Source organism: Prosopis cineraria, unplaced genomic scaffold (assembly GCF_029017545.1).
Source record: "Prosopis cineraria cultivar Desert tree isolate PC_DT_omini unplaced genomic scaffold, ASM2901754v1 PC15, whole genome shotgun sequence".
NCBI classification, from domain to species: Eukaryota; Viridiplantae; Streptophyta; class Magnoliopsida; order Fabales; family Fabaceae; genus Prosopis; species Prosopis cineraria.
The window spans coordinates 6,093,357-6,116,477 of record NW_026555346.1 but is presented as its reverse complement, the minus strand read 5'-3'; the positions used below and the strand labels follow the sequence as shown (position 1 = coordinate 6,116,477).

The window sequence follows — 23,121 nt, the reverse complement described above, 5'->3', positions numbered from 1 at the left end:
GGATAGATGATGTAATTTTTATTGCATAGAGGATACATTTTGTCTTGGACAAGAAAAAAGTAAAAAAAAAAAATTGCAAAACAACAATCGCATCGATTAATTTATAGGTGTATAGCTTCTCTTTGAAATTTTGAAAATGGGCATTTTAACGAATTAAAGTCATTTTATATATTAGATTATAATACAACTATGCATGACTCAAGATAAAGTAATTTGAAAACCCTCATTAGTAAGATTTTTAAAAAAAATGGCCTTCAAATGTGTAAATTTCCCAAAAAGCCCACACTAGCATGGGTTCACGAAATTATTATTGTGTCGTGTATCCTGGGGTGGTTAATGTACATGAAACAATCATTGTCCTTCATTTTAGCTTTCGCACAAACACAAAGATGTGATGAATCACAAGGCTATAAATCAACAATAAATAAACACCACTGCCATGGTGATCTTCGCATAAAGCTCTCAACAAAAATGGACGAGATCACCTACATCTGCAAGCGAACAGTTGTGAGCACAAAGCCAGTTGAAGCAGGAAAGAACTTTCCCTTATCAGTTTTGGATCGTCACATGGAGAAAAACCACATCAGAATGGTGTACTATTACCCCAGTTCTCCACCTGATCAAGCAGATATCGGAGAGGTCACCAAGAACTTGAGAACCTCTCTGGCAGAAACCCTTACCTTCTTCCCCATAATGACTGGACGCTTGATCAAAGACGAAAAAGGCCACTGGAAGGTTAAGTGCAACGATGCTGGTGTCAGAATGGTGGAGGCAAGAGCCAAAGGAAGTGTTCACCACTGGTTGAAACATGTCAACAGAGAAAAAGAACTCCAACTCGTCCATTGGGAACACATGTTCCATAAACCTTATTTTTGGTCCACTTTTTACGCTCAGGTAAATATGCATGTGTGTATTAATTTTTACACTGGTTTGAGTGATATTGTATCAGAATAGTGATACTGGCTTTGTTGGTGCAGATAACTGAGTTTGAAGAAGGTGGCTTTGCAATAGGGCTGAGCTTCACTCATCTCTTGGCAGATACAACTTGTGGGACGAGGTTCATGAATGCTTGGGCTGATATTTCATCGCTACGCAAAATGGTTGCTCCTCCTTTAGTTCACCCACTTCCTCCACGCAGACTTGGGAACAAAAGCCCTAACCACCGACCATACACTGACTTGATCAATCACTACCAATCCTCTATTCTGAAACCCAATATTATTAGTGTCACAGAAGCAAAATACACTACCATCAGTTTTGGGTTCTCAGACGAAATGGTTCGAACCTGCATGAGCATGGTTCGAGCTCCCGGTGGACCAATTCTCTCACCTTTTGAAGCCTTAGCTGGGCTTTTCTGGGTTTGCTTGAGCAAGATTAAAGGAATGGATGATACTGGGCTAGTGGATATGTCTATATGCTTGGATGTGAGGAAGGCGTTGGGCTTGGACAGTGGCTTCTTCGGGAACTGCACGCTTTATAATAAGGTGCGTGCAGGGGATTTAGGAAAAAATAATAAGTTGGCACAAGCAGCAAGTGCCATCAGAGAAGCAGTGTCAAAGATGGACAGTGAAGGAATAATGGATTTGATTGAGTGGCTTGAAGATAATGATATGAATTGTCCAACGATGATGAACGGCCATGATGTGATTTGTGCTAACATAGAGGAAGTGAACCCCTATTTAGCAAGGTTTGAAGGTGAGTTTGAACCTATTCGTGTGAGTTATTATGCAGAGCCAGTTTTAGGAGAAGCGCAAGTGTTGATTATGCCAGCGCCACCTGGGGAGGGTCCGCTAAGCCGCGTGGCCATGTTGACCCTTCGAGGGGACGAAGCAGTTAAACTTTGTGAAGATGATCTCATCTCACACTTATCTCCAACTACTTCCATGAAAAGCTAATGAGCTTTTGGTGGTTTTGTTGGAAAAGAAGCATCATCAAATTAAGTGAATTAATATTAAAATAGGTTTAGCGTCATATCATACCTGAACTTCGTGGATGAACCTTTGTTATCATGTTGAAGAAAAATAGGTCAGATTTTGCGTCAGCCGGGAGTCGAACCCGGATCTATTGCTTGGAAGGCAATTATCCTGACCGTTGGACTACTGACGCAAGTTGTTAGTCGTGGGCAAGAATGAATACAGAAATTGACAACAGCCACAGTTAAAATCGGTAGCAGCGCGATTTATGTTATTCGAAGGCTTTCTACCAATATTACATATATAAATATATATTTGATATGATATTTCACGGTTCCTTTCCGCTCATAAATGTAATGGAAAGAATTAAATATTTAAAAATATAAAATATTTTTTATTTTTAAAAATGTAAAATATATTCGATATGATATTTTAGATTCTCTTTCTATTCATAAATGTATTGCAATTTTTAAAGAATTAGATATTAAAAAATATGAAATATTTTTAATTTTTTAAAATATAATTATTATTTTTTTAAGTTCTTTTATTAAACAAAACATTTTATATTTATTTTAAAGTAAAATATTTTATTAAATAGATATAAATATGATAAGATAAAATTAATTTAAAGATAAATAATTATTTTATATTAGGATATGAGATTAAGTTAAAAATATTTTCTATTTTTTAATTTTTTAATCAAAAAAGTATGTCTTTCATGCATTGCTGGGCTTACATACGAGAATTGAATCATATGTGCTGGGTTTTGGAGGAAATGAATAATGCAAACCTGAAAGTTGTCAATTTGAGTATCTTTAGTTTGCCTATCTCACCCATAATTTAAAACGATTAGATTTCTCAATTAAATTCGCTATATATACGAATTAAAATTATCTTTCAAAAAACGACCTTAGTCAAATGATCCTTAATAAGTACATTACCTTCTCTAATTTCTCTCTCATTGTATTGTTATTCCTAAATCATCTAATGAAAGGTGAGTTTGCGAAAATCTAATTAAAGGTGAGATTCTCACGCACGGAGAGGGTTTTTTTTTTTTCTTTTCTTTTCTTTTTCCAGTAATCATTTGGGAAAACTGTTGATTTATTAAATTAAATCGTTATTTATCCCCCTCATGGTCTTCACACCTTCAGGTATGCTACATAAAATAATCATATTTTCCCTTTTTTTTATTAAAGAAGAACGAGTTTTTTCCCCCTTTTTGGACTAAATTATATACTATTCTCCTGAACTTTAAATTACATACATACATATATATATATATATAGAGATTCCTTAACCTTTAACCCCCCATCTCTTATTTATACAAATAAGTGTACATAATTAATTTTATACATTAATTATCTATAAATAACTTAAAGTTTATGAGAGTTATTCATAAATTAATCAGAGTTTGAAAGCTTAAATGCATACAAAAATAAAATTTAAGTGGTATAAAATTAATGGCTATAGGTTATTTGTATAGATCTGGAGTTCAATGAGGTTTGTTATTAAGTTTTAGAAGTTAAAGAAATCATCTGAATATGGTTCAAAGTTTAGGAAAGTTGTGTGTAATTTAACCTTCCTTTTATAATATGAGAGGTAAGTTCACAATAAAGATTATCTCTTCAAGATATATACTAATTGCAAAGAGTATATCTTTTTCAATTAAATTGCTACATATATAAACAGATTCAAACTCTCAATTAATTAAATGGCAAAAGCTTCTACTAATCGTGCGAATTTTACTTGATAGAGCACGTTTCTTTTTATTCTGTGTTTCCTTTGTGGAGTGCTTTTTTATTTTTTATTCATGCTTGTCTCTCTTTTTTAAACAAAGAGGAAAAAGAAATGCATTTAATTAATTAATCAGTTCCGAATCTTCACGTGTAAAAAGCTAAAAGAAAATTATTTATTCAAAAAGTTAAATATTCTTTCACTTTCTAATTAATTTCAAGATTTATAGATGTTTTGATTTTACTTTATCTTTTTTAAAACAAAATTAAAAAATATTCAAAATCTAATTGTTTTAACCAACAATCCAAAGTATAAACTGTCAACAAAACAAACTACACCTATTAAAGCTAATAGAGAGATTAGCATGTCTTCTGCATCAGAGAGACTAGCATGAAAACAATGGAGAGTGGCACAAATCTGTTCTCGACATCTGAACGCGAAGATGATGAGGAAGCTCTAAAATGGGCAGCAATAGAAAGACTCCCTACGTATCTGCGCATAAGGAGGAGTAAACTCGTGAATGCAGAAGGCAAAGCAAGAGAGGCAGATATCACGAAATTAAGTTTAACAGAGAGAGAGACTCTCTTACAGAGACTCGTGAAGATAGCAGAAGAAGATAATGAGAAGTTCCCGTTGAAACTCAAGGAACGGATTAATCTGTGAGTTGTAGTTAGGATTGCAGAAAGAATTCATGAATGATTATGATATAGTGATTAAATAACTTGCACGAGTGTTTTATATCATGCAACTTCTTTGGTCTTTAAATTGGAATTGTTTTCGTGATGCACACTAACTATTTGTAACAGAGTTAGACTTGATATTCCCACAGTTGAAGTTCAGTTTGAGCATATAAATGTGGAGGCTCTACGTTGGAAGCAGAGCATTGCCTTCATTACTAAACTTCTTTGGTAATGTAATAGAGGTAACTCAGCAAAACAGAGACTATGTTTCTCTCTTAGTTGTCGTATTACTGTCCACAGTTCATCACACTATTTCGTTTCTTATTTAATTTCCAAGGATTCTTAAACTATATTCACGTTAGGCCAAGTCCAAAGAAACCATTACATATTCTTCAGAATGTCAGTGGAAAGCCCGCAAGGTGAATTCAAGACATTCGTTTAAATAAATAGAAATTCAATTAGATCTTTTTCTTTTTGTTCTAATAGTGAGATATTTTACAGAATGGCACTGCTTTTAGGGCCCCCAGGTATTGGAAAGACCACTTTGCTGTCAGCTTTGGCTGGAAAACTCGATGCCAATTTAAAACTTGGCGTGAATAAATTTTTAATATTGAGAGTCTAATTCTATTCTTGACAAAACCTCAGTATTCAGGAAAAGTGACATATCAAATCCGTGCCGTAGAGAACATTAGCTTATATTAATCAGAATGATGTCCACATTAGAGAAATGACTGTGAGAGAAACGCTAGCCTTCTCAACAAGATGTCAAGGAGTTAGAAACAGCTATGGTTAATAATTGAATCACTTGAACTGAATCCCAATATTCGAAAGGCCTCTAATTATGGCTTGTAATAGCGGCTCTGAAATTCACCTTTGCAGAGTTGTTGGCAGAACTTCTGAGAAGAGAAAAGAAAGCAAGGACTAGACCAGATCCTGATATTGATACATACATGAAGGTGAGGTTTATTTCTGCAATGCTGAAGATATTGTTTTTCCTCATACTGAATGCCTCTTAATCCTTGCAGGCTGTAGCACTATAAGGATAAGAGACGAGTGTGGTCACTAACTACACTCTCAAGGTAACAACTCAAATTCACCAAATATGACACGTGGTGAAACTTTAAGTTTTTTTATGTTTTCCCTTCTTTATAATACAGATTATGGAACCAGAAGTGTGTGCTGACATTAGGGTACGAGACGAAATGATAAGATGTATATCAAAGGGACAAAAAAAGCGTGTTACAATAGGTATTCCCTAGTTGACAAACAACTTGACATGTGAAATTAAAACCTTCAACTGCGTTAATTGATAAAAACTTTTAGGCATGAAAGGGAGATGCTCGTTAGTCTTGTCAGAGTGTGTTACTTATGGATGACTTATCAACTGGTTTGGACAGTTCAATAACTTTTCATATAATAAATTCAATCCTATAGTCCATCCATATTCTCAATAGAACTACACTTGTCTCTCTCTTACAACCTGTGACAAAAACTTACGAGCTATTCGATGATATCATACTTTTCACAGATGACCAAATTGTGTACTAAGGTCCCAAAGAAAATGTGCTTGAGTTCTTTGAATCCATGGGCTTGAAGTGTCCTGAAAGAAAATGAGTTGCTAACTTCTTACAAGAAGTATATATACGTGTGCAATTCACTTACTCAAATTAAAAGCAGTTTAAATTTAATTTTCTTCTTGTGCGCATGTCTACATACATATATACATATTAATTTTTATCACTTCAAGCGAGATGAAATAGGTGACATCGAGAAAAAATCGATGGTAGTGCTGGGCACATGAAGATGCACCTTATAGTTTTATTGCCGTGAAGGAGTTTGTTGAAGCCTTCCAATCACTTCATAGAGGGCAAAAAATTAGAGATGAGCTGGCCAATCCTTTTGATAGATCTAAATGCCATCCAGCTGCCTTGACCGCAAAGAAATATTATGTTAGCAAGAAAGAGCTGTTGAGAGCATGTTTTAGTAGAGAATTTCTGCTTATGATGAGAAATTCCTTTGTCTACATATTCAAAGCCACCTAAGTGAGTTGATACGCTATTCACTTGAAATTCAAACTTCAATTTTGCATCAATATTGACTCTAAATACTCGATCATATGATGACAAATAAGGTGTCTCATACTTTATTCCTTTTTTTGTTGGGAAAAGGATTAGAAGACAGATGGGTTGTTCTAGAGATGTATTTTGTTCTTCTTTTCCCCTTACAGATGTCTTTCTTCCAACCTTTCAGCTTACTTATTTAGCTGTCATTACTACAACATTATTTCTACGAACTAACATGCATCGGGATACTGTGGCGGATGGAGGAGCTTATATGGGTGCTTTGTCCTTTGATGTTATTATAGCCCTGTTCAATGGTATATCAGAGCTAAACATGACCATCATGAAAACTTCCCATCTTTTACAAGCAAAGAGACTCTATCTTTTATCCTTCATGGGCTTGTTCTCTACCACCATGGATACTCAAAATGCCAATAACCCTTGTAGAAGTAGCCATTTGGAAGGGCATCACTTATTATGGCATCAGTTTTGATCTAAATATTAGAAGGTGAGAACCTAATTTAAAAAAAAGGATCGTTAAGGCCAAATTAAATTGATAATTTCAGGTTTAGTAAACTAATGAGAATTCTCCTTGGCAGGCTCTTCAAACAAAACTTCCTTATTCTATGCATTAATCAAATGGCATCTGCACTATTTCGATTGATGGCAGTACTAGGAAGGGATGTAATTGTTGCAAATACTATTAGATCATTCGCTTTACTTATAGTTATGGTTTTGGGTGGATTTGTAGTTTCGCAAGGTAAAAAAGATAAAGTAATAATAAGGAAGGGGAGGAGGAGGCTGACATCATCAATGTTTTAAAACAATTGACAAATATGTTCTTTTGTTCTAGAGAATACACGTAAATGACTCATATGGGGTTATTTGTCCTCACATTTGATGTACGGGCAGAATGCTATTGTTGTGAATGAATTTCTAGGGCATAGTTAGAGAAAGGTGATCCTTTCTATCTTTATTAATCATTTAGTGGCCAAGAAAGTTGACAATTCAAAAGAAAAATGAGATGTAGAAGGATAGAAGGATATATTAATGAGAAAGTTAGGTGATTGTCTTATAGGCTATTGATAATTTTGATGAAGGATTGGGAGTTATGGTATTGAAATCTCTTGGATTTTTTCCAACAACTTATTGGTATTGGATTGGAGCAGGAGCTTTATTTGGTTATACCTTTCCTTTTAATTTCCTTTTCACCTTGGCTTTGCAATATCTCAAATGTAAGCAAAATATTATGGCTTATTTTCTTAGCTTTACTTTCCATATTTTACAAAACCTCTCTTTTGATAATTGTACATATTATTGTCATAGCAATCAAAAGCAACCAGAGCTATCAACAGAAAAACTACTCAAGAGAAATGCTTTTGAAATTTGAGAGTTCACTGACCATCCACTAACAAAAATGAGTTCTTTTGGTGAGTTCTTGACCTCCTTTCTCTATTTGTACTTGAAGTCTTATACTGAAACCTATTACAAACAAGATGACAGGTCAGAAACAAAAATCAAAGAAGAAGCATGTTTACCATTTCCTAGACGAAGTATTAATAAGGGCATGGAGCTTCCTTTTCAACCTCTATCCCTCACCTTTGATGAGATCAAGCATTTTGTCGACATGCCAAAGGTATTTTGTAATCTGGTGTTCATTTTTCATACATCAACTCTTGTATTAAATCCTTAGGGTAATGGGAATGGAGAAAATATGCTTGAGAGAACTATCCCCTTTAAGGCTCCACAATGTTCGAGTTTGGATTAGTCGAGGTTGTCGGTTTTAGATACTGAATGGTTATTAAAAAAAATTAAGCTCCAACAAAGCAAAACCTCTTATTTTGCTTTTTTTTAACGCAATAATTCATATTTTTGATTAATATATCCAATAAAAAAATGTCCTATCCATAAATAAAATCAGAAATATGACATGCTTTCAAGCTAAAAAAATATTTATAGATGCATTTATATATTGTTCACTAATAAAATCATCATATCAATAGTAAAATTTAATTCTACAACTTTATATATCATAAGTCACATTTTTTTTAACTAGACTAACATTTGCTAGCATCTTGATAAATTATAAGCAATGAAATGAACTCACTTTTGTACGCTCTACAAAAATTGAGACTCGCCATTTAGTTAATAAAAGAAAATGCAAAGCCTGGCACAATCCAAATGTTCAAAATTGTGTTGCTGAAAAGATAATACTAAAAAAAAAGTCTTTTTCCTATACAATAAGAAATTTTCTTTTAATTCAGATCCAACTGTTTTGTAAGTCTACATTGAGCTAAAAAATAAAATATAAGGATGAGATCCAAGGTGGAGGGAGTGCGGATTCGCCTTCAACTTGGCGTGACCACACACAGCTTTTTCGAATCTGCCTCACGCCCTCCCCATTCTCCTACTCCTCGGAGCATGCTTTGTGTGTGACGTCATCTGAATCGCCCCAACGCCCAACTTCAGTCAAATCTTTCTATGCCTCCCCCCTCAACCTACCATTTCCCGACACGTACCCTCCCCATCTTAATTACTAAACTACCCTCTTCTGTCACATCACCCCACTCCTCTCCTCACCTCCCTGGTTTTCCGTCACCTCCCCGTTAACGTGTTTTCCGTAATCGTCTAAGTGCCTTTTTGTCATCATAACTGCAGCTTCCTTGGCTTCTCCACCCCTGCGCTCGTCTCCACCGATTCTTATTTGCCCGATCCCTCCCACGTGACAGGCTGCCCCCTTGGTCACGTGACATCATCCTCGCCTTCCGTGTCCGTGACGCAAACTTGACTCTGCCCTATTTCACGTAAATACAATCCATGCGCTATATCTCCCACCCGGACCTCCCAACCTGTGCTGCGATATTTCATCCGTTCTCTCTTGCAGTGCCAGGGCCAGGAAGCTGAGAGGCTAATCAGTAACCATTTTTAACGGTGACGGTGGGGAACTCTTTAGTCGTTCAATGCCAGAGACTCCAACTGTGCCCAAGAACTATACGTATCAGAGCTCTTAATAACCCATCTTGCCAATTCCCTGCTTTAATGATAACGCAGTGTTGTGTTAATGTGACACGTTTCAGTTTTGCTGTGATCTGCTCCACGGCCTAACAATGATTGAAATAACACCTTTTGAGTTCTATATTATTGCCCGCCTTGAAGCTACGTACTGCCGTGTTAATTGTATCAGTTCCGTGTGTGTATGTGAGAGAGAGAGTCAAAAGCGTGGTAAATTAGTAGTTTCTGGAAAGCTTACGCATTTGCAAACTGTCTCGACTGTACGTGCAGTGCAAAAGTTTCAAATTGTTGCATTGATTTAGGCAAAGAGAGAAACACATCATAGCTTAATTATAGATAAAATGAATTTTGTCAGTTCCTGCTGTCTTCGAAGCCTTTTTTGTGCTGACGAGATCTGAGATTCTTGTCGAGTAACTTTTCCCTTACATCGTAACTTAAGAATATATAAACGGGAAAAAAAAAAAAAACTTGTCTGTAATAGTTTAATCTGTCTGTGTTTATTGGTTACAACGTAACATACGTAGCCTTTTATCTTCAAGAAATATTTAAACACGAACATCCGGTCCATTTCTGTACACATACACATATATTATTTTCGTGATCGACGGTGGTTTATGTTGTGCATGTTCCGTAGGTTTTGTGATGTCTCGTTCTGATTATAGACAGTTAAATGATGAATGAGCGTATGGCTAACATGTTATGCTGCTGCTCGTGCTCACATGAATGCGCGCGTGTTGCTAATATATACTACAATATAATAAACTTCTATTTAGCTTCTAGCTCGTTGAAATATATACATACATACATATATATATATATATATATATATTTGGCCAAAAAAAATGAAAAAAATATATCCTCGCCTGCACGTATAGCACCCAATGGTCAATGTGAATACGCTTTAGACGCTTGAAAAATGCGTCTTCTCATCGTTCTTTCCTCTCTTTGATGACTCGACCCAGTTATTAATGTTCAAATCTAAACGCGTTTGTCTTGTTCAGATACACACCCACATATATATACACAATATCGGTCCCCATGATTACAAAATTATATGAGAAGATACAACATGCTATACGTATGTATATATCTAGGTTGAATACAAGTCGACTTTAATCTTTTCTTCTAAAAGGATCACGTGTTAACCATTAGCTGTGTCCTCAGGGATCGTTCAAAAGTATTTTGGGAGATTTACAATATTTTGGCGGCAGTCTCTCTAATTTGGTAGAAAATAAAGGATCGGTAAAGGTAATGGATCTTTGGTCGTGACAATTATTTAACCACGTCAAATTTAGATTTTTCAATAGCAAATTATTTTTTACACTTGTCACTGTTGTTACGTACTCCTGTCCCTCTCAGTTCTTAATAATTTTTAATTTTACGTACTGTTTATTTCTTATAATTTGAAATACATTTCTTCTATACAATAATTCATTATGATCGTTAATGATGAAATTAGAAGGTTATATAATTATCATTTCAAGTTTGAAATTGAATAATTTTGTTTTATAATCAAGGACCGGAGGAAGTATTGCTATTAGTAGGACCATCTACAAATTAAAGCGCTACTCTACTCCTTTCGCGCTCAATTGTAAGGTAAAATTAATTAATTTCATAGTTCTTAAAAACTAATAGTAACTAATATCTGTAAACTTAATTATAAAAAGCTTGACTTTTTAATTACCTTTTATTAAAAGTAATCACCAAAATAAAATTTGTAGCTACACCTTGATGCAATTATATATGAAGAGACAGCATTAACTGGGGGAAAAAGCCGCTACTTTATTAATGACTTTCTAATTTTCAATCACGGTGCATGTGTGAATTGTGATAAGGAAGCAGCAATGAACGAGACCAAGGATGTACCCACAAACTACAGGCTTACTAGTTTTTTTCCACTACACCATTTTCCTTTCACTGCAAACCAAAACTGTTTAGATTACATTTTAACTATACAGATTAATCTATACTTTTTAAAACTATTAAATCTAAATAATCTAATTCAATTTAAAAGTCCAAATCTTTAGTGAAGTGAAGCCACATACTGCAGTGGGGTAATTGCCCCTACAACTTAAGGAAAAAATATATAAGACGATCCAAATAATTTTAGCTGTGAAATTTAACTTCCCACATCATTTCGAAAACGTTCAATTGTTTTCGCTAATAAAATTTCAATTATCCCATTTAAAAATTGAAACCTAACATTTTATCTATGTATACCAAAACCTTAAATAACAATAGTTTTAGGATGAAAAAATTAATAATATAAAAAAAGGATTCATGAAACTTTTTTTATCGCAAAAAATTCTCTGTCGGTGCATAGTTTTTATTTAATGAACATAAAAAACATGACTCTCATCTCACGGACAAAAAAAGTTACATTGTTTTTTTATTATAATTTTAAAGTTTGTTACATTGTTTTTTAACATTTATTTCTATTAAATTGTGCCTTTAATATAATTTAATAGCTATTTAAATTATTTTTAAAATAATATTGATATTTATTTTAAGTATAAATTTTGCCCCACTAACTCATTTCTGTATTTATAAATTATGAATTGAGGTGAAATTTTATTTTTATTTAAGCATTTTTGTTCATTTTGTTAATTTTTAATAAAATATAAAATATTCTCTTTCTTTCTTAAAAAAATGAAAACTTCACAGAAATTTATCAATTTCAATATCAGAGGATTTAAATCCCTCGTTTTTCTATGTCCATTACTAAATGAACGAATATATAATCAGACTTGGCTTCTCTCATCCCACCTCTTATTTAATCTGGATCATCAAATTTGATCTACACAATTCAAATTAAATATATTTATTTTTTTAATTTATAAAAAATTATAAAATTTTTAATAAATATGTTTCATTACTAATTTAGGTAGTATGGGTTTAATATATATAGTCCAAAATTAACATTATTTTTTTATAATTTTTATAAATTAATTATTTAAATATTTAATTTAAACATAAATTATCCAGATTGATGATAATATTTAATAAATTTTTTATCTTTATAAATTGACTGTTCACATGAACCGTACTAATTTAATATTAAAATTATAAAATATTGTAATATTAAATTTGGGCTATTCAAGTTGCTAACTAAATTTACTCAAAAATGTTATAATTTTTTATTTTAATAAATATAAAATAAGAATGTTTAACCTAGATGGTACCCATTGAACAGGAGGAGGGAAGCCAAGTCCGTATGTAATCATCAGACGCTTGTGGAGCGGAGAAGCCATTCACGTCGTTTTCCCCCATGCAAAGAGTTTATATATATATATATATATATATATATATTATATTTCACACGCCCCCGTGTGCGTCTGAGTAGTGCGTAACTGCTTCATCAGCTCCCTCTCTAGTCTCCACTCAGCTTAATCCAATTTACGTGGATCCCGTAGCTTCATCGAACTTGATTCCCAGATCCTTTCTTATTTTTCGGTTACTATAAATAAAACTACCCAGCAAGCCTCAAATTTGAGTTGTGACTTGATATCCATAAACTTATCTATTTCATTAATCAATCGACGAATTTTTCTCTCCTACAATTGCGAACTTAGATGAGAGTCGTCGCTTTCTATTTTAAACCCAAATCAAGTTCAAATCACACCAACGAAAAACCAGAACACATTATCTATATAAACGGCACTGAGACAGCTAAAACCCAAGGCATAAGCACACAGAACACTCGGTCTTGAGAATCTGGAACACGCTGCGATTTGTTGGTGTTTATTACATAAACACTAACACTCTCTCTCAAAGTCTGTCGCTTTGCTGGCTTTCTCTTGCATCTAATAGGCACTGTTCTCATTTCACAGTACCCAAACCACTCTCCATCAATCTTTTACCTTCTGGGATTTTCCATAGCGTCGTAAGAAACTGAGACAGAAAAAAGTCACTCTCTTTTCTTTCGGCTGGGTCATTCTTTTTCGAAAAAGCAACTCGCTTTTTTTTTTTTTTAACCTGTGTGGCAAGCTAGCTTTATCGGGATTTAATTTCTTACATGGCTTCTTGCAAATCACAAGTGGAAGCAACCGAGTGTGTGTGGGTTCAGGGGCCTATCATTGTAGGTGCTGGACCCTCTGGTTTAGCCGTCGCTGCTTGCCTCTCTGAACAGTACCGGGCACCTTCCCTTGTTCTTGAGAGGTGCGACTGCATTGCTTCTCTCTGGAAGACCAAAACCTACGATCGTCTCAAGCTTCATCTTCCAAAACAATTCTGCGAGCTTCCTTTAATGGGTTTTCCCGCCAATTATCCCAAGTATCCTAACAAGTATCAGTTCATCTCCTACTTGGATTCCTACGCTTCACGCTTCTCAATTCGCCCCAAGTTCAACCAATCCGTCCACGAAGCTCGGTTCGACCCTGCCTCGGGGCTCTGGATCGTCCGGACTCAGGATCTCGTCTACGTTTCTCGGTGGCTCGTTGTGGCCACCGGCGAGAATGCTGAGCCCTTTATTCCTAAAATCGTCGGGATTGAGAATTTTCATGGACCAATTGTTCACACCACCGGTTACAGGTCTGGCACTGATTATAAGAACAAGAAGGTTCTGGTCATAGGTTGTGGCAATTCTGGTATGGAAGTTAGCTTGGATCTCTGCAACCACAATGCAAGACCTTACTTGGTTGTTAGAAACACTGTGAGTTTCTTCTCCGTTTTGCTTTCTTTGAACCTCAAAATCGGTGTTCATCTTTTTTTCCAATTCGGTCAAGTCATCATGAAGTTAAAAAGCGTGTCCTTTTTGCTCACATTCGCATAATTTTATGTTTGAGACGTGCAGGTCCATGTTCTCCCTCGAGAAATGTTTGGATTCTCAACGTTCGGACTAGCCATGACCCTAATTAAATGGCTTCCGTTAACAATAGTAGACAAGATCCTCATACTTTTGGCTTATTTCATCATCGGAAACACCGATCACTACGGTATCCGGCGACCGAAGACCGGCCCAATGGAGCTTAAATGCGCCGCCGGAAAATCCCCAGTTCTTGACGTCGGCGCCCTGGAAGAGATCAAAGCGGGAAAAATCAAGGTGTGTGTGTGTGTACTTATAGTCTTATTGTAAGCTAGCATGCTCTGAGATATTATATTTGAGCTGATCATTGAGATTTCTGTGGGTTTCAGGTGGTGGATGGTGTGAAGGAGATAACCAGAAATGGTGCCAAAATGGTGAATGGACAGGAGAAGGAGTTCGATGCTATAATATTGGCAACGGGATACAGAAGTAACGTGCCTAGTTGGCTCAAGGTAACAATTTTAACCTCTTCTTTGCTACGTTTTTAGCTTTGTCTTATTGTCAAACACTCATGACACTTCATTTTCTAGAGTTTGGATGCATGCAGATCCACCACCACCATATATACCTACAAATGTCTTCTTTTCTGCACGCAAAAGAGAGAGAATATAACCAGTTTACCTTATTTGTTCCTTTCATGATTTTTTTTTGTACCTCCTAAAAATGCTTTCTTAAATTCAAACTTTGCATGTATTCCTTTGCGTCGCACCAACGTTTTTATGATGATGAGTAACAGTCATTGGATATCGTGTTCACGGCTGTTAAAATCACATCCAGCTGCAAGGTGTCGTTTATTTTTCTTCTGTTTTCTGAACTGACTCATCCTTCGGTCAATTCCCTCTGATCCTTTTGATTCTTGCTTTCTTGTCTGATACTGATATTGTCACTAAAATCCAAAGTTTGCACGTCACCGTTGCCAAAAAAAAAAAATTCCAGGTAAACCAGTGGAGTCCTCCTTAAAAAGCATATACCTCTGTTGGTCTATCAACTCCATCAATATTAATATAATAAAAATATAAAAATAAAAATAAATATAATTTTAAAGTAAAAAATAAATAAATAATATAATTTTTTTTTCTTTTTTTTACCTTGTAAGATAGCTTGAAAATTTTAATTTAAAACAAAACAATTTTATTAGTTAGTAACTTATAAAATTGACTTAATTATACTTTTAGAATGTGATTAATATACAGTAACGAAGTAGCAGCGTATAAATAAATGTATCTTCAATGTTTATGGTTTAAACTGAGTGTTTGGGGTTGTGCATGTGACATGCAGAGCCGTGAATTCTTCACCTCGGACGGGATGCCAAAAACGCCGTTTCCAAGCGGATGGAAGGGAGGGAACGGATTGTATGCGGCAGGGTTCTCGAGAAGAGGGATACTCGGAGCCGCCTCGGATGCTGTGAATATCGCGAGAGACATCGCCGATCAGTGGAGGAATGTTAAGGACCATAAGAGTTACCGTGAACCACAGATTATCCTAGCCGATAGTCCCTAAACGTTGACTATTTTTTTCTGACCAATCGTAACCTTGATCAGCGATCCCAGTTTTGTTTTTTTTTTCCACCTTTTTAAATTTTTCTGGCGAGAACATGATCCGATTTTTTTTGGACACCAACTGTGTAAAGGAATAAGAGCCACTACGATTTTTTTTGGACACCAACGATTTTTTCTGGAATAAATAAACTGTAAGCACAATTTTTTTAGTGCATCTATCAATCTTAGGCTTTTAATTTAACTCTTAACAAGTTCTCTTTTAAGTTTTAAAGCTTCATTAATATGCTTGGCTCACAGGCAAAATAAAAAAGGCTTCGCAAAAGAAACGGGTACTGGATCAATCTCGACATGAATGTTAAGAAATTAATAATACACACTCTAGCTAAAATATAAATATGATCAGAGTCGAAATTTCTCTTAACTCAAATCTATTCTTATATAACAAGTTTATCAAACAACGGTCCCACAACTCGAATATTTTTCAGACATTCTAATAAGTTTACTTTAAAAAAGAGACAAAATTGACAATGGAATAAAAATTAAAATAATAATGCCCAAATCAAAAGCCATTTCCTTCAAGCAGTTGCATTGGGCGTTCGTGCTTACAGCTTCCGTCGAGCAAATGTTGCAGTAAAGAGGAATCTCCGAACTGGCCAACTGAAAAGCTTCGAGCCCCAACTTGTTTAGGAGAAACGTGAGTGCGAAGGCAAACTATATATATATACATTGACATTTGAGATGGCGACTTTAACTAGGTGATATATCTGGCGCGGTCATAGAATGCTTCATTGCTCTCAAGTCTCTGCGTGTCAATGAATGTGAGTGAAATCAGCATAGTATCGATTGGGTTCTTTTCTTTTCTTTTGGGGTTAAAGTCGTGAGAGGAGGCAACGTACGTAATGCTGCGAGGGCGTGACTGTGATATAATTGAGACTATGATAGGGTGGTGTCACTGATCTCTTGCACAGAGACGTTTGTACGAACTCATCAGACCTCTCGATTGACATCTTCCCCCCCCCCCTCTCTCTCTCCTGTGCCGCCGCACGTAAAGACAATGGATAGAGTCTGCAGCGAGGGGAGCGTGAAAACAGAAACTTGAGATGGTTCCTATGTGCATGAGAGGGAAAGTCCAGCGAGTGAGTTAAATCCTCATTTTCATGCCTTCCTTGTCCACACACGCTATGCCATGCACGCCTTCACTTCTCTCTCTCCCCCCCCCCTCCTTCACTTACGTCACCACTCTCTCTCTCTCTCTCTCATCTGATCGAACTGACCACTGAGACTGGCCCCTTTCCTTTTCGTGGATAGTAATATGACTTGAGGCAGATCGCAATATTGCATGCTTTCCTTCCTCACTGTGTCTTGCTTTCGTTCCGCATTATTCCATTCACTTCTCTCTCGCAAGGACGACGCCGACGGATGATCCACACGCGCCGCTCAAGCACGGTGGTGTTGGCATTACATGGCGTGAGAAATTATGCTGCAGTGCATGCATGCATGTGATGTGGGTTGGCACGGGCATGGGAGCGAGGCATGTACGAATTCATGATACTATTTGTTAGGTTGGGTGGGATTGAGTTTTTGCATAGTGGCGTGTGTACTACAGTACTACGGTGTGTGGAAGTAAAAAGCTTTGTTTTGTGGGACTGTTGTGTGACCGCGTGATGATGATGTGTAAAACAGAATTTGGGAAATCTTCCCCGATCAGGAATTCCTCTTGATCTCTGGGGCCCACCCCATCCTTCTATCTTACTGCTCTCATGCTTTTCTAGCTGCTTTGCCCCAGCATACCTACATTTATTCATTTTACAACATTTGAATTTTGAGATGAATTTTTTTTAAAAAAAATACTGTGCATTATTAGTGAGTGCTATTTTAATTTAATATCTTACATTATAATGGCAGAATTTTAGTTAAGGGCACTGTAAAGGCTATATTTTAAGTGAGTCCAAATTTTTTTAAAAATTTTACTTCAATCAAATAGAGAAAAGTTAAGAGAATTTTAATTGTTAAAAAAATTAAAATATACTTGAATTATTATACAGGATCATTAGTTATTAATTTTTTACTACACTTATTAATTTATTAATATTACTTGTAAATTATTGACATTAGTTGTTAATTTATTAATATTAGTAACATTAATTATTAATTTACTAACTTTACTTATTAATTTACTAATATTAGTTATAAATTATAAAACTTATCGAGTGATTAACAATTGATATTAATAAATTATAATACTAATTTATAATTAATGTTAATAAATTAATAAGTAAAGTTAGGGATAACTATATCAAGTTTTATATAACTATTGATATATCAACTCATATAATTTTTTATTATAATTGTCTTACTATTTACATTTAATTTCCAACTCTTGAAATTTTCATTTAACGTGGATAATCTTAATTTACAATGCTTAGTCATGGTACATTTTTTAGTTCAAAGATAATAATTCGTATGATTTTCATATATTGTACGGAGTCAAAAAGATAGTCCCACTAAATTATGACTCGAATAGATCTTGTTGGAGATTTTTCATTTTTCTCTGGGCAAATTAATATTTTTATCTTCTTTCCCCCATTAGCTCGAGGCCTCTTAGCAGGCCAACAAAATCGTATATGTATCCATTTATGGGCTTCAACTCGGAAGCCCATTTTCTCATGTCCATGGTTGCAGAATAATCAAAGCAACCCCCAAAATTGTTACCTTGGCTGTGACACAACCCATCCACGTATATTGGGGAGAAATTCTGTTTTTCTGTCCTTGTTTTTAATCCGACAAAATCGTTGACGGTGACATCAGATATATGTGTTTTGTTTTTAACCTCTGCTGACCTTCACTCTCTAAATTTTACATCATGTTGCTGAGACAAGAAAAGTTTAAATAACTATTATATTATATCAATGTGAAAGCTTGTGTTCGTGTTTGTAGTCTAACTTTTTATGTTGATGATGGGGCCAGTTGTAATGTTTCTAAGTTGAGATCTCTCCCTTCTCTCTCTTTTTGATTGGAGAACAACCACAGCAAGAAGAAAAAACAAGGCCAACAAGGGAGTAACGTTTCTGAGTTAGGATATATATATATATATATATATATATATATTTTAACTGAGCACGAACGTGATTCTATTTCAATGATATTAGATATAAACACTTCTCTCATTGTAAATTAAGTTGAGATCTTTCATTAATGAATGAGTCATGTCCTGCATGCTACATTCATTACTGTTCTTTTACCACAAACCTTTGAAAATGGATCAAGGTTAATTGAAGGTTGGCACGGGCTCCAAGGCACGCAAAATAAGCCAATAAATAAAAAACAATAACACGAATATTTTGATATCAAAATTATAAGTAATGAGATTAATTGTAAATTATAAAGGAAAAATTACAGTTATGTCTCATATAAAATAATTTATTATCAAGAGATTCCATAAATTTTATAAAATACTTTTAAAATTCAAATCCTATACATTCACAATTTGACAAAGGGCTTGCAACTGGACAATAGACATCATATGTTAAAACCATTTTTTTATGGTCCAATATTTGAGATGATAACTTTCATCCATTTGGAAAGTTATAACTCCATCGATGTTACTTATCAAATAAAAAACTTGTTTGAAAAGACTAGCTAATTCTTTAAAAAGAATTAATTTAAATCCTGTAATTGTTTCTGCTAGACTAATTGGTGACCACCTTGTCTCACCACCCTAAGAGTCCATTCATTTAATAATGATTTTTCATAAATAGGATATATTACCCTTATACCCATCCATAAAAAGATATATTACCTATGAGTATTTTTTTAAAAAAAGACTTATTCCTTTCTCATCCATTTGATTGTGTGCTTGATACGAGCACAACAATTTTTTTAATTTGCACGCAGCATTCTATTATATTCATTCATACCTTGCCATCTTTGATACGGATACACTACCAAGCTTTTAGTTGACATTTCTCATAGACTACTCGAAGAAAAAAAAAACTCACACTTTCATCCACCTTTCGAAGACCTGTAAGCTTAAAAATTGGAAAAATCTCACTTAAGGCTGCCATAATATAGAATTTTACATTTAGAGTCTAATACAATCTGAAAACTCTCTGTAAGTCTAATGGCCTTGAGTGAAAACATGTTTTAACAAAAAAAAAGAAGACACATTTGCCTTTGATATTTTGTTTCCAATTACAGAACATTTTGTTGAGAATTTATAGAAATATATGTATTTATGGATATTCTATTTTTCTTTCATCTTGCACAACTTGTACATTTTAAGTTAAATCATTTTCACTATACCCATTTTACATTGTAGGACATTGTGTTGAGATTTTATAGATATTGTGTTGTATATTTATGCACATTTGTTGTTTTTTCATCCTTTAAAATAAAACTAAGGTATGGGATAATGGATATCTAGAATATCAAAAACTCACATTTATTTATTCTTGAACTTAATATTTCACTCATATTTAATTTTTTATAGTACGGATGTATTAGTTTGCTGGAGACAGTCTTGTTTAAGACACAATTAGGTACTATATGTGAGCATCTTTTCCATAAAAAATTAGAATCATAACTTGTCATGTTGTGAAAATTTAACTTGTTTTGCTAAACTCAGCCTCTACTTATCATATTTTAAAGATTGCATATGCACATGGGCATGACATGTCGGCACTAAGCATTGGCCAGGTTTGGTGAATTATCAATCTTCATTAAAATAATTGAATGTTGACTATTAAATTTTAATGATAGATTTGGACATATTTCAAAAGATGATATCCTTTATAAATTCAATAAGCGTTCATATACCATTGTTAACTTAAGTATATCAAAAGTTGTTTGAAAAGAGTTTTTAAATATTTTTTATATTTTAACCATATTTTATAAGCATTGTGTTTGAGTTAAAATATAAAACGTCGTTCAAATAGGTCACAAAACTAGTTAGATTAAGTAACCAAAGTGTCAAGCCTAATATAAACAAAAAGAGCTGGCCCCAATGCTCGATAAAAGCCACAATAAGTAAACATGTCAAAATCCCGTTAGTTGCAAACATTATACCGTTGGCATGAAAAACATAATCTCAATTAATGTTAAAATCTATGGACTTCACGCCCAAGTATCTCGATGAAATGGGCTAATTATAAAAATAAATAGTTTGAAATAAAGACCGTGTCATGGGTTTCACGAAATTCTTAATTCTTCGGCAAAATATGTTTAAGTCTTAAGGAAGAGGCTGTTATCATTTTGACACTATAAATAGAAGATAAAGACACAAAAAAAATTAGTTAACACTCAATCAAAGACTCACATTTTATACTTTTTAGCCTTTTAGTTTATCAGTTAATCTTTCAGTTTGGATTTGTAACTTTTTCGCATTTCAATAAAATCAAACACTTGTTTTACCAAAATTTTATATCTTTTTACATCCGAGTGAATTGTAGTAAGGGAGCTTGGGACCTTTTTGTTATCAATTAAAACTTCGTGTCTCTAACATGTCCGGTATTTATTGCTCACACACGAACACATTGTATCTTATATTTAAAAAATAAAGAATATCAATGTATTTAATGTTCAATTTACGTGTCATGTTTGTACGCAATGCCCCCATCATTCTGTAAGATGTTTTTAATCATAACGTGACACAATTAAACTCAAATTTCATGCGACAGTGAAAAGAAAAACTCATGAAACGTGAGGAAAAAATATGAGATAAACACCAACACCTCATCCATAATGACATAATAGCTTCCATTTTCAACTCTTTTGTCAGGGAAACGAAAAGCAAGGCCATAAGAATAAAGCCATTTAACTGTCAAGATGTACAAATGAGCTACATTTGTGCAATCAGCCTTATATACTTAATGTATTTTACATAATTAAATCATGATAAGTAAATTTTAACGTGTTAATTAAAATAATTACAATAATTTATTATAAATGTTAAAATATATAAACTTTTTGAACTTTAAAATAGTTGTATATAATTCCCCTCACATTTAAACACAACCTTTAATTTTATTTTTCAAAACCTTCCACTAATAATTAATTATTATTTTATTAATATAATTATTGTCATGTTAGATTAACGCAATATACATGACACATGATATAGAGAAAATATTATTATTATTTTTTAACACAGTTTGAAGGGAGACAAAATTATAATTTCTATTTTTAATACGCATGACAATACTCTTATTTTTTTTTAGTTGAGTGATATTATTCTCATTGTTTACAAGTAACATAATTTAAGAGAAAAATATAATTTTATTATTCTTTATCAATTAAAACATCCTTTTATATCAAACAAATAAAAAATAAAAAATATATAAAAGCTGTCATGGATAAGATATTTGTAAATAAAAATTTATCCTTTAATACAGGAAAACCATGACATTTTACAAGTTATTTTTAACAAAATTGATACAAATCATCAATAGAAAAAATATCTCATTCTAAAGATACACAAATTTTATTTGTAATATGCCGGAAACATATATTATTGTTTGAATAAATACTTAAAACTTTATTCAAATGAGAAAATAATAGCTACAAACAAATAAGATGAAAAAAATAGAGAAAGAAATTTATATGACTTTTACCAATGATAGTTTTTAAATATTTTTCTTTTCATTTATTTAACATGAAAGGCTGTTTTAATTGATAAATAATAATAAAATTATAATTTTTCTCTTAAATTGTATTGCTCGTGAACAATGAAAATAAGTTCCCTCAACTATAAAAAATGAAAGCATCGTCAAACGTGTTAAAAGTAAAAATTACAAGTTTACCCCTTCTTAAATTGTGTTAAAAAATAATAATTTTTTTTCATATCATATATCATGTGTATTGTATTAATATGACATAGAAATAACTATATTCATAAAATAATAGTTGATTAATGGTAGAGGGTTTTTAGAAAAAAATTAAAGACTATGGGGTTAATTTTAAACATTAAAATGTGAGAGGAGTCATATACAATTGTTTCAAAATTTAAAAAGATTTTATGTATTTTAGCTTATTATAAAATAGATATTCTATAAAAGACTCACACTAGTTTTATTGGAAACAATCAATTTAGTATATAACATCATGTATAAAAGTTTTTTCTATATAAATAAATAAAATATCCATGCCTGTGATTTTAAAAACATAAATGAAACATTGACAAATATTTATCATTTTCTTGCCGAACAAACATTAAACATCGAACAAAAATAATAAAAACACGATAAGTATGTGTGCTATTGCATGATTTCTTTTTAAAATTTTATCCATAACTAGATTTTACCCTACACAGTAACAGGATATTAGATTAGGAAAAGAATGAGATAGAGATTTTAAGAAGTTTGTTTTTTTGTATCAATAAGCTTGATTTAAAAAAAATGATATGAGAGGTCAAAAAATTTTAAT

At 33.4% G+C, this 23,121-nt stretch overlaps 2 protein-coding genes, 1 non-coding gene and 1 pseudogene across 3 annotated transcripts; 3 read left to right on the top strand and 1 right to left on the bottom strand.

Moving 5' to 3' along the window:
- The first annotated feature begins 397 nt into the window (after positions 1–397).
- Positions 398–2,178, top strand: LOC129294117 (hydroxycinnamoyltransferase). The gene is made up of 2 exons (XM_054932251.1): positions 398–894; positions 978–2,178. The coding sequence occupies exons 1-2, from the start codon at positions 472–474 to the stop codon at positions 1,893–1,895; spliced, it is 1,341 nt and encodes a 446-aa protein (XP_054788226.1). The 5' UTR covers positions 398–471; the 3' UTR covers positions 1,896–2,178.
- Positions 2,035–2,106, bottom strand: TRNAG-UCC (transfer RNA glycine (anticodon UCC)). The gene has a single exon. It is a non-coding gene; the product is annotated as a tRNA-Gly (tRNA).
- Positions 2,179–4,008: 1,830 nt separating the features above from the next.
- Positions 4,009–8,053, top strand: LOC129294165 (pleiotropic drug resistance protein 1-like; annotated as a pseudogene).
- Positions 8,054–13,094: 5,041 nt separating this feature from the next.
- On the top strand, positions 13,095–15,862 carry LOC129294100 (probable indole-3-pyruvate monooxygenase YUCCA4). The gene is made up of 4 exons (XM_054932232.1): positions 13,095–14,050; positions 14,192–14,440; positions 14,533–14,655; positions 15,482–15,862. Exons 1-4 carry the CDS (start codon positions 13,415–13,417, stop codon positions 15,701–15,703), a joined length of 1,230 nt encoding a protein of 409 aa, XP_054788207.1. The 5' UTR covers positions 13,095–13,414; the 3' UTR covers positions 15,704–15,862.
- Positions 15,863–23,121: the final 7,259 nt, after the last annotated feature.